General features: G+C 41.5%; 1 protein-coding gene across 5 annotated transcripts in view; it reads right to left on the reverse strand.

Annotated features, from left to right (window-relative positions):
* The window catches only part of herc1 (HECT and RLD domain containing E3 ubiquitin protein ligase family member 1), a 110,927-nt gene that overhangs the window by 48,674 nt on the left and 46,787 nt on the right, over window positions 1-15,466 (reverse strand). For 4 of the 5 annotated variants that reach the window (XM_049473670.1, XM_049473668.1, XM_049473671.1 and 1 more), the window contains exons 32-39: window positions 15,321-15,427; window positions 15,000-15,110; window positions 13,797-13,967; window positions 11,395-11,634; window positions 8,482-8,565; window positions 5,190-5,716; window positions 1,830-2,566; window positions 676-892 (exon numbers count right to left, since the gene is read on the reverse strand). In XM_049473670.1, the coding sequence (XP_049329627.1) occupies window positions 676-892; window positions 1,830-2,566; window positions 5,190-5,716; window positions 8,482-8,565; window positions 11,395-11,634; window positions 13,797-13,967; window positions 15,000-15,110; window positions 15,321-15,427 (2,194 nt within the window). The remainder of the gene's footprint in view (window positions 1-675; window positions 893-1,829; window positions 2,567-5,189; window positions 5,717-8,481; window positions 8,566-11,394; window positions 11,635-13,796; window positions 13,968-14,999; window positions 15,111-15,320; window positions 15,428-15,466) is intronic. The other variant, XM_049473669.1, reaches the window with a different exon arrangement.

Genomic DNA, 15,466 nt, shown 5'->3' on the forward strand with positions numbered 1-15,466 from the left:
ATAAACACTTAAAATAGATCACTCTGTGTTTAATACATATATATAATATATGAGTTTCACATTTTAACTTAATTACTGAAAAAAGTAACTTTTCAATGAGTTTCTTAATTTTTAGTGGAGCGCTAAAGTTCAGAAACCTAGCTACTGCTACTGCTTAACTAGTTACTTTATGGGTTTATTTTATCGCATGTCTTCAGAAAGGGGGGAGATGGTGCAGACATATATTATTATTGTCCATTTCTTAATTTCTCTGTGATGAGAAGCTGAAATTAGCTTTAATTAGCTTTTATTTTACTTTATTTTTCCATTCCACCTTAAATTGTGCAGCCTCCGCCATCTGTTACACCATTTAAGGTGGAACGGGAAAGTTAGCTACCTACTGAGATGAACTACTAGCAATTTTTTTAATAAAGAATATACTCTATTTAATGGGTTTCTTTGGTTTCTTGTGCTGCGTCATCTTGCCAGTCATTCTAATAACCCTTAGTTTTCCTCTAATAAATCTCAGTTTGAAGGATCATGAAGCCCCAAAACTACCCCTAACAAGAATCAGGACACACAAAACAGAGGGGTAGGGCTCAGTGTGGAAATGGGATTGAGCCAAGTATAAAATGTGTGTATATATGGTGTGTGTGTGTGTGTGTATACATGGTGTGTGTGTGTGTGTGTGTGTACCTAAGCAGGCTGAGGGGCATGACCCCCGGTGATTCGGAGGCTGGTGCCGTCTCTGCGTCTGTAACCGGGGTGGTCGCCGTGGTGACGGGGGTGGTTGCCGTGGTGGTGTCCTCCAGGGAGGAGCTCATGAAGGAGGTGCTGCTGGAGGCTGATGGAGAGGTGGTGACCGGAGTCTGGAACTGCTGCTCCCCCTCCAGCTCCTCACACTCTGTATCTACTGCACACACACACACACACACACACACACAGTTAATTTCTCTTTAATCGGATAGGTGTGTGTACCGTATATCAGAACCAAGCAAATCGTCTGCACTGATATGCAGTGAAAAACACATCGAAGCAAAAGAAAAGAATAAAGACACATGTGCACAACTCTGCCTTTTGAATGCCTTCTTTTTCAGTTTACCGTATTTTTTGCACTATAAGGTGCATTTAAAATCCTTTAAATGGTCAGTCCATCTCAAATCCGGTGCTCCTTATGTATAAATTCTACCAGTCAGGTATTAAGGAGCAGTAAAACCACTTACCGGACCACTCAGGGTTCCTCAGTGTAGCTCTGTCAGTCAGCATTAATTAGTGCTAACAATGGCTAGTGCTAGCAGCTATGCTAATGCTGCTGCACCCAGCCTTGGTGTAAATCTGGAAATCTAAGCTTACTGTAAATAAACAGAAGTGCTGTATTCACCCAAAATAAATAGTTTTTAGGAGATTACCATCCAGCACTCGTTTAACTTTAAATGAAAATGTATTTATTTTTTTTAATTACAGTTTTGTTTACTAAGCTTAGCATTACTTTAGTTACTCCACCAACACCGAGCAAGAGCGAGCCCTGCTGAATTAGAAGGAAAACACAGTGCCACCCCTGCTGAGTCACCACTAGTGCCTCATAATGTGCCTTATAATTCTTATAATTACTGACAGTGACAGCCAGGTTAGTCATTCCGGCAGTCGGCAAAATATGAACCCATTTAGCTTTGATCCCTGACTGGAAGCACAGATGGATTTTTCTTTTGAACTGAGCAGCACATCCTGTAATGTCACTAATGTGCATATGAACACTGAATTAAATAAAGACACTGAAGCAATACACTATATAGCGTAGCCCTGGTGTTTAGTGTGTGATCACTATATAAATAATTATGTAAGGGACTCACGTGGCTTGGCTCTGCCTCCCTCCTGCTCCTCCAGCAGACTGTTCACCACCAGTTTGTAGATCATGGCCTGTGCCCGCTCCAGATCCGCCAGGCCGAGCGCCCGCTTGATGGGCGACCTCATCACCGCCCGCTTCACCATGTGCCGCATGAGGAACTGCAGCGCCGAGCGCATCTCCGCCTCCTCCTGCGAGACACTGATGCCGGGGCTGCCGCAGTCGGCGTTGTGCCCGTTGTCGGGCATGATTTTGGGGATGAGCAGGAGCTCGGCGTATTTGCTGCAGCTCAGGAGAACGCTGAGGGTCTTCATGGCGCCGAGGTACAGGTAGGACAGCTGCACCGCGTGAACCTCCGCCAGCGCCGCCGCCTCCTGAGCACTGCCCCTCAGCGGCACCGCCGCCGCCGCCGGCTCCTGCGGCTCGATCCGGGCGCAGGGCGAGGCGTGGGCGCGCACCTCGTCCAGACTGTGAGACACCCGCAGGTCGCCCGTCCCTTCCCGGCTCTCGGGACGCCCCTCCCCGTCCCGCTCCGGCTCGTGGGACTCGTGCCGGTGCCGGCGCTCGTGCCGGCGAGACGAAGACGAGGGTTTGGCGCCGTCGTCCTGCAGCGAGGCCAGAGCCGTCAGGTCCAGCAACAGGGCGGCGCTCAGGCCCCGGAAACGAGACACGTCAAACCCCAGCGGCTCACACGGCTCCAGGTTATACAGCGGCGTGTCACTAGGCGACCAGAAAGCGGGGAAGCTTCAGTGAGGGAGGTGGAGAGAAAGAGAGAGAGATGGAGAGAGGGAGGAAGAGGAGAGATAGAGAATGAGGGAAGGGGAGGAGGGCATGCAAATTCATGGAGTTAACTAAAGGAGAGGGACTGGAATAGAGGTCTGCACCAGATCCATACTGTATAAAAAGACCCTTAAAAATGCTGTTACCACCCAAAAACCACACCTGCTCGCACCACAACACACGCAACTACGCCCCCTATATTTTAATTTCAGTAATTTTGGCAATAATGATAGTAAACAATATTTTATATTATGCAAAAATGTGTTTGTAAAACTGTTATATATTGCACTAGCCTACGTTTCTTAGTGGATACATTAATTATGCTTACTATTTTTTTTAATTTATGAATGAAAACTATACATTATTTTTTTTGTTTACTTAAAAAAATCACCAGTGCAAATATCAAACAGTGCACAAACAAACCATGTGATCTATTAGAGCTCTTTTAATAAGCTTTTAATAAAAACTTTGTATTACTTGTCCTGGTCCCGCCGACTTCTGCCAAAAAACTGCCAAAAATCTGCTTTATTTGTCCTGGTCCCGCCCACTTTTGCCAAAAATCATCATTATTTGTCCTGATTCAGCCCGTATCTACGAAAAAAATGGCATTATTTGTCCTGGTCCCGCCCACTTCTACTAAAAACCTGCATTATTTGTTCTGGTCCCACCCACTTCTGCTAAAAATCTGCCAAAAATCTACATTATTTGTCCTTCGTCCACTTCTTTCAGAAATCTGCATTATTTGTCCTGGTCCTGCCCACAATGCATGTATTTTAGCATGGCTCCGCCTGCAGTTCCACATATTTGGTGTAAGACACTGTGATTGGACCGGTGAGTCTGGTGGGGATGCAGACCTCTAGACTGGAACAGAGTCGGAATAAAGGAGGAGTGGAACAGATAAAGGGATGATAATAGAGGAGGGGAAACCACTGCGGGATAATTACAATCTGGAGACTCATAAAAGAGGAATTATGAAAAACGACGGAAAACATGTAGATAAAGACGGAAATGTAGAATAGATTTATGACCTTTAACCCCTCCTACACATTTTACCAAGCTGGATTATAAGATTATAAACAGCATAGAGATACAAAACAGACACAGTCCTAAAAACACCCATAATACTTCAAAAAATATTAAAAAATAATCACAATTTAAAACGCTTAAAAAAATGGGGTCTTATAATACATCCTGCATAAGGTTAGTCATGATATTCATTGCTATCTTATACCCTAATAACAGTCTATATTCACTCCTTCCTCCTGCCTGGTTTAAACAGCAGCAGAGCTTCTGAATATATCTACACTGATGGGCGTGGTGTTCTGGAAAGGAGGTGTGTTCAGGTACATTTCTGGAGTTTTATCTTGTTTATCTTGGTAACAGAAAACACAGGAGCTCCACTGACTGATTTAAACCCTGACAGCAGCCAACAGTCAGACGTTACTTGCTATCTCGGAACAAGCCCAACTTTTACATCAACAATAAACAGAATAGTAAATAAAATAACATTGCTGTTCCCGTAAATGAGCTGCTGGAGCTCCTTCACAGCGTCAACCAGCAGCTCAGTTTCCTCTGCTGAGAAGAGTTTGTTGAACACGTCCAGGTAGCTGCACCGTTACAATAGCAATCCACCAAATTCAGAGCTCACCTGACTCTTAGAGTGTCTCTTGATCATAATCATTCCCCATGATTTATTAATTAAGAGAATTAGTACATACCTTTTGCACTGTGTTTTAAACTATGTTAGGCGTACTACTTTTCCTGCCGTTATGATAGCAAAGACACACTCACATGCCCTCCCCTAAATCAAGCTGCACGGTGCTGAACGGTGCTGCACGGTTGATGGCTCGTCTATAGATCAGTAAAATAGGACCCCTGGATTAACGTGAGTAATCACGCGAGTGACTGTATCCATCCACCTTTAGAAAACTGATTTTGAATTTCTAATATCTAATCAATAACCCACACCTGTATGTAAGTACATGGGTAGGAGAATGAAACTGAAACAGCTGGTTTTAGAGCACAATAATTGCTTGTGGTGACGGACAGTTCTGGTGGAAACAGGAGAGTTGAGGTGCACATTGAATTCTGCGTGATTTGATCAGCCGTGGTTTTATGTTGTTTGGATACAATCCGGGTTAGCACCCGAACATCCCTTTCAGACAGCTTCCTCTTACAGCGTCCACAGTTAATCCTGTTGGATGTGGTTGGTGCTTCTTGGTGGTATGCTGACATTACCCTGGATACCGTGGCTCTTGATGCATCACAAAGACTTGCTGTCTTGGTCACAGATGCTCCAGCAAGACGTGCACCAACAATTTGTCCTCTTTTGAACTCTGGTATGTCTCCCATAATGTTGTGTGCATTGCAATATTTAGAGCAGAACTGTGCTCTTACCCTGCTAATTGAACCTTCACACTCTGCTCTTACTGGTGCAATGTGCAATTAATGAAGATTGAACACCAGGCTGCTCCAATTTAGCCATGAAACCTAAAATCCCACTAAAATGATGACAGGTGCTTCAGTTTCATTGTCCGACCCCTGTATGTATATATATGTATGTATGTATTTATGAGGTGTGTTTTACCTGATGGTGATTTCCGCCTCGTCCCACTGCACTTTAGCCGAGGTGCTTCCCTCCTTCACCACCCCCAGCAGGGTGGCGTGTCTCCCGGTCTGCTTGTGAACGCAGCGCCCCCCGACCCGGAGCCCGCCGTCCGTCCCCCCGATCACGGCCAGCACGGGCCACACCTGTCCACACAGGGTGCGCAGGTGACCCTCCGACAGCTCCACCGAGCAGTGCCGGCTCCGCCCCCTCTCCTCGTCCCGCTCCTCGTCCCGCTCGTCCTGCTCCTCGCGGCTCTGCGCCGAGCGGCTCTTGCGCAGCCTGGCGCCCCCCGGTGGCAGGCCACCGTCGCGCAGGCAGCTGCGGATGTGCTGCAGGCGCTGCAGGATGCTGCGGTTAATGGTTTGGGTCCAGCGGTCGGAGCGGTGCAGGATCCGGATCAGCTGAGACGTGGCTTCGGCCAGAACCGTGGCCACCGGGCTGCAGATCGGGTCTCCCGGCAGGAGGTCACGAGGGGTTCCTCTCATTTGCATATCACAGATTTTCACCTGGAGAAGAAGAGATCAATCAGATTAGGGGCGGAGTCCCTAGTGAAATGATTACTCAAGTACTATTCTAGTTCTATTTATAGGTTTATGTTTGAGTAAAATGAACATTGTTGTTTTATTCCATAAACTACAGACAACATTTCTCCCAAATTACAAATAAAAATATTCTCATTTAGAGCATTTATTTACAGAAAATGAGAAATGACTGAAATAACAAAAAAGATGCAGAACTTTCAGACCTCGAATAATGCAAAGAAAACAAGTTCATATTCATAAAGTTTTAAGAGTTCAGAAATAATCAATATTTGGTGGAATAATCCTGGTTTTTAATCACAGTTTTTTTCATGCATCTTGGCATCATGTTCTCCTCCACCAGTCTTACACACTGCTTTTGGATAACTTTATGCTGCTTTACTCCTGGTGTAAAAATTCAAGCAGTTCAGTTTGGTGGTTTGATGGTTTGTGATCATCCATCTTCCTCTTGATTATATTCCAGAGGTTTTTAATTTGATAAAATCAAAGAAACTCATCATTTTTAAGAGCTCTCTTTTAATTTCTTTCCCCCAGATTTGTAGGTATAGAAAGATCTAGAGAGAAATGCTAACGTTAGTAAAAGCTGCAGCGTAAAAATGGTTGCTAGGCAGTTGTTATCATTTCTAAAGTGGTTGCTAAGGTGTTTCTAAATGGTTGATAGGCCATTGCTAAGGTATTCCAAGTAGTTGCTAGGCAGTTGCTATCATATCTAAAGTAGTTATTAAGGAGTTGCTAGGCCATTGCTAAGGTAATCCAAGTTGTTGCTAAGCTGTTGTGAACTGGTTGCTAGGCAGTTGCTACTATTTCTGAAGTGGTTGCGCTAAGTTGTTTCTTACTGGTTGCTAGGCAGTTGCTAGGGTAATCCAAGTGGTTGCTAAGGTGTTTCTAAGCGGTCGAGTACATGTGCCGGGGTGTCCAAACTTTACACACATTACATTTTTTCCAAAGGTTTATCACAGTTTAATGTAATATATATATAGAAGAACAGTCAAGGACAATCCACAGACCACCTCCAAAGAGCTGCAGCATCTCTGAGACAACTTTTTGTATCTTCCCCTGAACAACTATGTTGAACAATCTTTGTTTTTAGATCATTTGAGAGTTGTTTTGATGAGCCCATGATGCCACTCTTCAGAGGAGATTCAAATAGGAGAACAACTTGCAATTGGCCACCTTAAATACCTTTTCTCATGATTGGATACACCTGGCTATGAAGTTCAAACCTCAATGAGTTTACCAAACCAATTTTGTGCTTCAGTAAGTCAGTAAAAAGTAGTTAGGAGTATTCAAATCAATAAAATGATAAGGGTGCACATACTTTTGCACCGGTCAAATTTTGGTTTAATGCATATTGCACATTTTCTGTTAGTACAATAAACCTCATTTCAATCCTGAAATATTACTGTGTCCATCAGTTATTAGATATATCAAACTGAAATGACTGCTACAAACACCCAAATATTTACAACTAAAAATGATTAAGATTAATAGGGGGGCCCAAACTTTTTCATGACTGTAAATGTAGAAATAGATAAATATATAAATCAATAAATGAATAAAATTTAAATAAATAAGTGAATAAATAATTAAATGCACATATAAATGATTAAATAAATAAATCAATATATAAATCAAACACACGCATAAATAATTGTATAGGTAAATAAATAAATTAATAAATACATTTCTTATTTATTGATTTATATATTTATTGATTTATTTCCACATTTCTTCATGTATGCTCGCGCGCCGGGACACACAGCAGAACAGTGGCTCGCTGCAACCAATCCTGCTTTAGAGCGAGGATAGGACCGCCTACCTAATTACCATACAAACGCAGAAGTACAGAAATAAATAAATAAATACATGAAGAAATGGAATAAATAAATGTAGAAATGTTAAAATAAATAAATGAATAAATAAAAATGTTGAAATAAATAAATGCACATGTAAATGAATAAATAAATACATGTAAAAATCAATAAATAAGAAATGTATTTATTAATTTACTTATTTACATATACATTTTTTTATGCGTGTGTTTATTTATAATTTATATGTGCATTCATTTATATATTATTTATTTATACATTTATATGTGCATTTGTTTATATATTTATTTATTTGAACATTTATTTATTAATTTATTTATTAATATATTTATTTATTTATTTATACATTTATTTATTCATTTATTTACTTATATATTTATTTATTTATACATTTATATGTGCATTTATGTCAAGTCAAGTCAAGTTAGGTAGTTTTATTGTCAGTACTGCATATGTACAGGACATACAGAGAACTGAAATGACGTTACTCTCCTTCCCAAATTTACAGCAAGTACAGAAAATAGATATAATAAAAAAAGAGTGGGAGACACTAAATGTACAAAACAACAAGACAGACTAAACATACGTAAGACGAAAGACAGCAGTGCAATATTGATGGTGATTGAGATGGAATGACAGTATAAATAGAACCCGTATAACAGTAGTGCAAATATGGTATATTTATTTATTCTTATGTCATTTTTGGTCCTCCATACGATTCTGTAATTCATTTTCATTTAAAATGAAAATTTTAGCTACTTAATTATTGCAATGGTGAAAAAAGTGGCAAAATAAGTGAAAATGTTATTTTTCTGGCAGCACTGCTAAAACCTGATCTATTAGAAATGTGTGTATCTGACTGAATCAGCACATCCCTGCACTCAGGTGAACAGGCCTCACCTTTTCTCCAGGATTACTGCTGTAGAACATCACGCAGGGGTACAGCTCTGCAGCGTCCACGTCCTCAAACGCCAGCTTCGGCTCCTGCAGCAGATCAACCAATCAATAAACACAATATCATTTACTATACTGAGACTGAGACACATCTCATACCACTTTTCCTACATTCAGGCCCCGTCCACACGAAGCCAGATATTTTTAAAAACGGAAGTTTTTGTCTCCGTTTTCAGAAATATCTCCGTCCGCTGAAGTGAACAGCGATTCTCTAGACACTTGGACGTTTTCTCGTCACTCCTCAGCAACAACTACTTAATTTTTTAATTGTCCCACCAATTTTTTTTTACCATTCGCGGTAGGGTCTGTACCTCCGGACAGGAGGATCGGAAAAAACTGCACACAGCGCATTTTAGTAACGTTACCTCCGCTGTGTTCGGTAATGTGAGAGTCATGTTAAATTAAGCTGTGAACATGTTATTAATCCACACATTGCAGAGAGAAACGAACCAATCCAAGTGCCAAGTCCCTGTTTCAGTACGAATCTTAACGTGGCTTAATGTACTAAACAACGAGAAACAAACACCAAACTGCATAATAAAATTGATCAGAATCTATAAACAAATCACTACTGACCCGCTGTAAAATCCAGAGAGATGGGGGAGGAAACTGGCTGGATGAGGAGCTCCAGTAACAGTAAGTTATATGATGTATTTTGAGTTTGCTGGTGTATTCAGGGTGGTGTTGGATCAGTATAATTAAAGCTCATACTGATAGAGGTGTTGTGTAGAACAGATGAACACGCCACGATCACTGCTCTCAGCTACACGGGTAAAACGTGTTCCAGCGTTTAAAGCTGGTATTGGGTAATTCCGCTCTGTTCAGTCAGAGAGGGCAGTAGTTCATTAGTTGGATCAGCTGGGTGTAAAAATGCTTTAAACGGCCGGAGTTCACTGTTGATGCGCCGAAAATAGTCCCCTCCAGCTCGTAAACAAAAAACAAAAACAAAGGTTTTCGCCGTTTTCGTGTGGACGGAAGGCCAAAACGTAAAAACCTCCATTTTTAAAAATACCCGGGTTCGTGTGGACGGGGCCTCAGTAAATGAATAGTGATCTATCAGATTATAAAGGAACTCATAGTGAATCATGTAGTAACTTAAAAACAGTGTTAAACAAACCTAAATACTCTGTGAAGTATTTAGATACTCTTGTCTGGGGAGCTGTTTGTTAACTTGTGATTTCTGAGGCTGGAAACTCTGATTAACTTATCCTGTACAACAGAGGAAACTGATGAGTGCCAGTTTCATCATTATATTATTTTGGATGGCCTTTGCGGTGGCTGCACTTGAGGATACTTTGAAAGTTCTTGAAACATATATTTTTGGATTGACTGATCTTCATTTCTTCTTAAAGTATTTGTTTCTTTATTTAGTTGAGTAGTTGTTTCTTCTCATAACCTGGATTAGAACATTACTGAAATATTCACTATTCACTGTATACCTGTAACTCTACCTCTTCACTACTTTACTTTAACTGATGCTCTCAAACACTTTATTAAGAGACAAGAAATTCAAGTAATTAACTCTTGATGAGTTCAGCACAGCTGTTAACTAGGGGTGAAGCGATTACTAAAGTAATTGGAGTTACTCGATAAATTACTCGAAAAATTGATCAATTAATTTTCTGTGCCCCAAGGAACCGTTTAATTAATTTTAAAAAGCAGAGCACAGAATTTAGAGGGGACTTTTAATGTGAAACAGTGCTTAGCATTAGGTCACCCACAAACAGGAAGCAGGAAGTAAAGGAGGAGGCGGAGGTTTTTAGAGGGGAGAGAAGTTAAATTTAACTTATAATAAATCAATGAGATTAACATTAATGTACCTTAATAACAGAACGACAGCGCTGTGGAGTTCTGATTATTATTAGTACTGTATAATGTGTGTGTGATTAGTTTATTACAACAGAGACGAGTTCTAGACTTAATAAAGGCTTTATATAATCAGTAAACTCCGCGCTGTGGAGTTAAACATATACACAATAAATATGTTAAAGTTATCTGAGCTAAAGTTACTCTGGTCGGAAAATACACGACCATGAACTTACTGTATTATATCGTTTGGTCTTAGTTATGTCAATTAATTAGATCTGAGTAGTGTAAAATCTAAATAAACGACAAAAAACACATATATATTTTTAATACTTTTTAAATAGAATTATACCACAGGTTTTGATATATTTTTGGAAGGACATCCCTCTGTCCAAAAAGTAGAATTCACTGACTTGGTGGTAAAACAAAAGAGTGCAGCACGTTTATCCAAAACTGGCAGAACTGGCAACGTCTCTGCTGTTCAGAAGCTAAGATGCACAACATTAAGCTAATGTTTATGCTTTTTTTATTGATTAATGCCCTCAGAAATATATTTCCGATACTTACAAGAAATCCTAAAAACTTATAAAATAATAATTATTAAATTATTACTTGTGGTATTTATTAATGTCTATTTTGTGTTTTATTTATTCATATTTGTGTTTGCAGTGTGGAAACATATGTTGTGAATTAAAAAATTAAACTAATTGGGCATTCTTATCAAGTGAAATTTTTTGTTTTCTCTTGTCCATTTAATTTTTTTTTTTTAGACAAGAAAATTGTTTATATATGTTTTATCCGATTACTCGATTAATCGAATCGATTTTTCAGTAGAGTACTCGATTATTAAAATAATCGATAGCTGCAGCACAGCTGTTAACTGAAAGCCTGAATTCCAGGTGACTCCACCTCAAAGCTGAAGAATGTAAAATATAAAACATAATTGAATATGTTTTTCTTCATAGTTTGGATGAGTTTAGTATTAATCTACAATAAAGAACATTTTAAATAATGATAAACTCTGAATTTAAGGCGTGTACAGGTTCAGCTCACCTCTCCGTTTTTACCGAAGGACACGGTTCGAGCCTCCATATCAAGGACGCAGGTGATGTAGTCTCCCTGTGTGTAGCTGGACAGCGTTAGCGTCTGCTCTCCGTTGTGGTACAGGTTGCCGCTGTAGGCCCGGTACAGCCACATGTCAGCGGTGGTGCGATGGTTAAAGTCGTGCACGGGCCAGCGGGACACGCCCACACAGGTCCCTTCATTCCCACGATTCTCCTTCACTATGTAGAACTGAGAGAAAACACAGTGCACATTAAACATCTGAAATAATTTAGCTTTTTGTATCTAATTTTACCCCATTTTCTCTTCTTAATTACCCAAAACCCATTCATATAAACTTTCCCATCACAGACTCCGCCTCTTTTCTAATGGCCACCAATCAGTGCAGAATATCTAAGCATAATCACAGCACCAACACTTGAAGGAAAGCGCCAGATCCCCAGCTCTGATAAATCAGCTAAAAGATGCCTGTACAAACCAGCATTACTATAGGAATGTTAAGGGGAGAGAGCGCCACCTACTGTACCCGCCTAGAGAGAATAAGCATGACCTACTGTACTCTCTCTCAGACTCCGACTGCTGATGCTGGAGAAACAGCATAATCTACTACTGTACTCTCTCTCAGACTCCGACTGCTGAGGCTGGAGAAACAGCATAATCTACTACTGTACTCTCTCTCTCGCTCAGACTCCGGCTGCTGATGCTGGAGAAACAGCATAATCTACTACTGTACTCTCTCGCTCAGACTCCGGCTGCTGATGCCGGAGAAACAGCATAATCTACTACTGTACTCTCACTCAGACTCCGGCTGCTGATGCTGGAGAAACAGCATAATCTACTACTGTACTCTCTCTCGCTCAGACTCCGGCTGCTGATGCTGGAGAAACAGCATAATCTACTACTGTACTCTCTCGCTCAGACTCCGGCTGCTGATGCTGGAGAAACAGCATAATCTACTACTGTACTCTCTCGCTCAGACTCCGGCTGCTGATGCTGGAGAAACAGCATAATCTACTACTGTACTCTCTCGCTCAGACTCCGGCTGCTGATGATGGAGAAACAGCATTATCTACTACTGTACTCTCTCGCTCAGACTCCGGCTGCTGATGCTGGAGAAACAGCATAATCTACTACTGTACTCTCTCGCTCAGACTCCGGCTGCTGATGCTGGAGAAACAGCATAATCTACTACTGTACTCTCTCTCAGACTCCGACTGCTGAGGCTGGAGAAACAGCATAATCTACTACTGTACTCTCTCTCTCGCTCAGACTCCGGCTGCTGATGCTGGAGAAACAGCATAATCTACTACTGTACTCTCTCGCTCAGACTCCGGCTGCTGATGCCGGAGAAACAGCATAATCTACTACTGTACTCTCACTCAGACTCCGGCTGCTGATGCTGGAGAAACAGCATAATCTACTACTGTACTCTCTCTCGCTCAGACTCCGGCTGCTGATGCTGGAGAAACAGCATAATCTACTACTGTACTCTCTCGCTCAGACTCCGGCTGCTGATGCTGGAGAAACAGCATAATCTACTACTGTACTCTCTCGCTCAGACTCCGGCTGCTGATGCTGGAGAAACAGCATAATCTACTACTGTACTCTCTCGCTCAGACTCCGGCTGCTGATGATGGAGAAACAGCATTATCTACTACTGTACTCTCTCGCTCAGACTCCGGCTGCTGATGCTGGAGAAACAGCATAATCTACTACTGTACTCTCTCGCTCAGACTCCGGCTGCTGATGATGGAGAAACAGCATAATCTACTACTGTACTCTCTCTCGCTCAGACTCCGGCTGCTGATGCTGGAGAAACAGCATAATCTACTACTGTACTCTCTCGCTCAGACTCCGGCTGCTGATGCTGGAGAAACAGCATAATCTACTACTGTACTCTCTCGCTCAGACTCCGGCTGCTGATGCTGGAGAAACAGCATAATCTACTACTGTACTCTCTCGCTCAGACTCCGGCTGCTGATGCTGGAGAAACAGCATAATCTACTACTGTACTCTCTCGCTCAGACTCCGGCTGCTGATGCTGGAGAAACAGCATAATCTACTACTGTACTCTCTCTCTCAGACTCCGGCTGCTGATGGAGAAGCTCCAGTGCTGACCCCGCTCTGTTATTTTTATTGTCGTTCCAAGTCTCTTCCACTGTGTTATAATATCACTGACAGTTGGCTGTGGAATATTTAGTAGTAAATAGTGAGTAAATTTCACGACTGGACTCCTTGTTTCACAGGTGCTGTATCCTATCACTGAGCTCCTGAGAGCCTGAGACTCGTTCTTTCACTAATGTTCAGCTGCTTTTATTAATCATACACCTGTGAAGACGGAGGAGATTCAGGAACACCTGAATCTGAACACCTGAACACCTTGAGTGTAGTACCTTCCACTGGTAGCAGCCTGAGGAGATGCCCGTGGCCGCCAGCCCGTAACCTTTGCCCCCGCTGCCATGCGTCAGACCCTGCCCACTCTCCACCACACAGCACTGGGCCTTCTCAGGGTCAAAGGTCACTTCCTGGATGGGTAAGTTTTCCTCTTCTTCTTCTGCATCACCCTGAAAGACAGACACACAACACAATGTCGTAGTAACCGTAGCAACGATTAGCCAGCATAATAGTCATCGTCATCGTCGACTATAAAAAAATATAAAAATGACGTGTCGTTATGGTGTGAATGTGTGCAAGAGAGAGAAAGAGAAACGACATGAGAGGAAGACACACACACACAAAGTGAGAAACTGACAAATCCTGAGCATCCTGATTAGCATCTCCTCATGCTTAGTTGGCCAATGAGGTTTCAGTGTGGGTGGGACTTGCAACGTGTGAAAGAGCGGGAGAGATGCGTATACATTGTAATAGCAGCACTGTGTTCATTAAACACAAACAAATACATTTAACTTCACAATACTATAATAAACGATAATAAAAAATAAAAAAAGCTTTTGAGCTTTTGTTTACATTCCTCCCCTGTCTCTCTCTCTCCTTATAAGGGCATTTTTTTCCCGGCCGTGTCCCAATTCACTAGACGGGGCAGCGTTAGTGTATTAGAGCGTGACCCTGACGAAACAGGTTCGATCCCAGATTCAAACCTTAGTAACTGGATAAGTGTTAGAGAGATACTGTACTCTATTAAAACTCCAATTCAACTTAAATTATATTTTATAGTAACTACAGAATTTAAAACTTTATTTTCTTAGACAATCATTCATTTCAGAAAGTTATCTACCTGGAAAAGAAGTAAGAAAAATAGTAAAATAAAAACACACACAGGTATCTTAGAAACTCCTCCAACATCCAGACTGTGTGAATGTTTCCTATAATACACTCTGACATTTTTAGTGTTATATATGTGTGCACAATGCAGTCATATGGGTGGACAGTTGTTTCCGGTTAAGAGTAGGTGTGTTAATCAAAAGGCATCTAAAAATGCAGATGATTTCACGATACGGTGATTCTCTTGATATTCAATACTATACATTAACAACCAATACTCAATACTTGATAATCAAACTACCTGAATAATCAAACACCAGCATTTAAGGATTTATTAGTGTTTTAATTTCACGGGGGCGTGCCAAGGTTCTTACCTGCAGTTTGAGCTCCTGTTCTCTCTCCTTCAGCTGGATGGTGTGTTTAGCCTGAGCGACCGGAGCTTCCCACATGCAGTCAGACAACAGAGCAAACAGCCTGTCCACCACCTGACACACACACACACACACACACACACACACACCATTACATTATTATTAATATTATTATTATTATCAGAATCATTGACCATTTATATATCAACGTCAGCCGATGTTCATGAGTTATATAAATAATTATTATAATAATGCGTGTGTGTGTGTGTGTGTGTGTGTGTGTGTGTTTTTGTGTCTGTGCAGTGTGTGTGTGTGTGATGTTACCTGGGTCATCTGATGATCCTCGACGCTGCTCTCACAGGCAGGAAGTACCGCCTCCAAAACGTGCAGCGCCAACAGCCTCGTCCTCAAATTCCCCACCAGCGGCACTCCTACAACACAGCAGCAGCTCCTTACCACGCAGTCTCACG

The sequence above is a fragment of the Astyanax mexicanus genome, unplaced genomic scaffold, assembly GCF_023375975.1.
Source record: "Astyanax mexicanus isolate ESR-SI-001 unplaced genomic scaffold, AstMex3_surface scaffold_43, whole genome shotgun sequence".
NCBI classification, from domain to species: Eukaryota; Metazoa; Chordata; class Actinopteri; order Characiformes; family Acestrorhamphidae; genus Astyanax; species Astyanax mexicanus.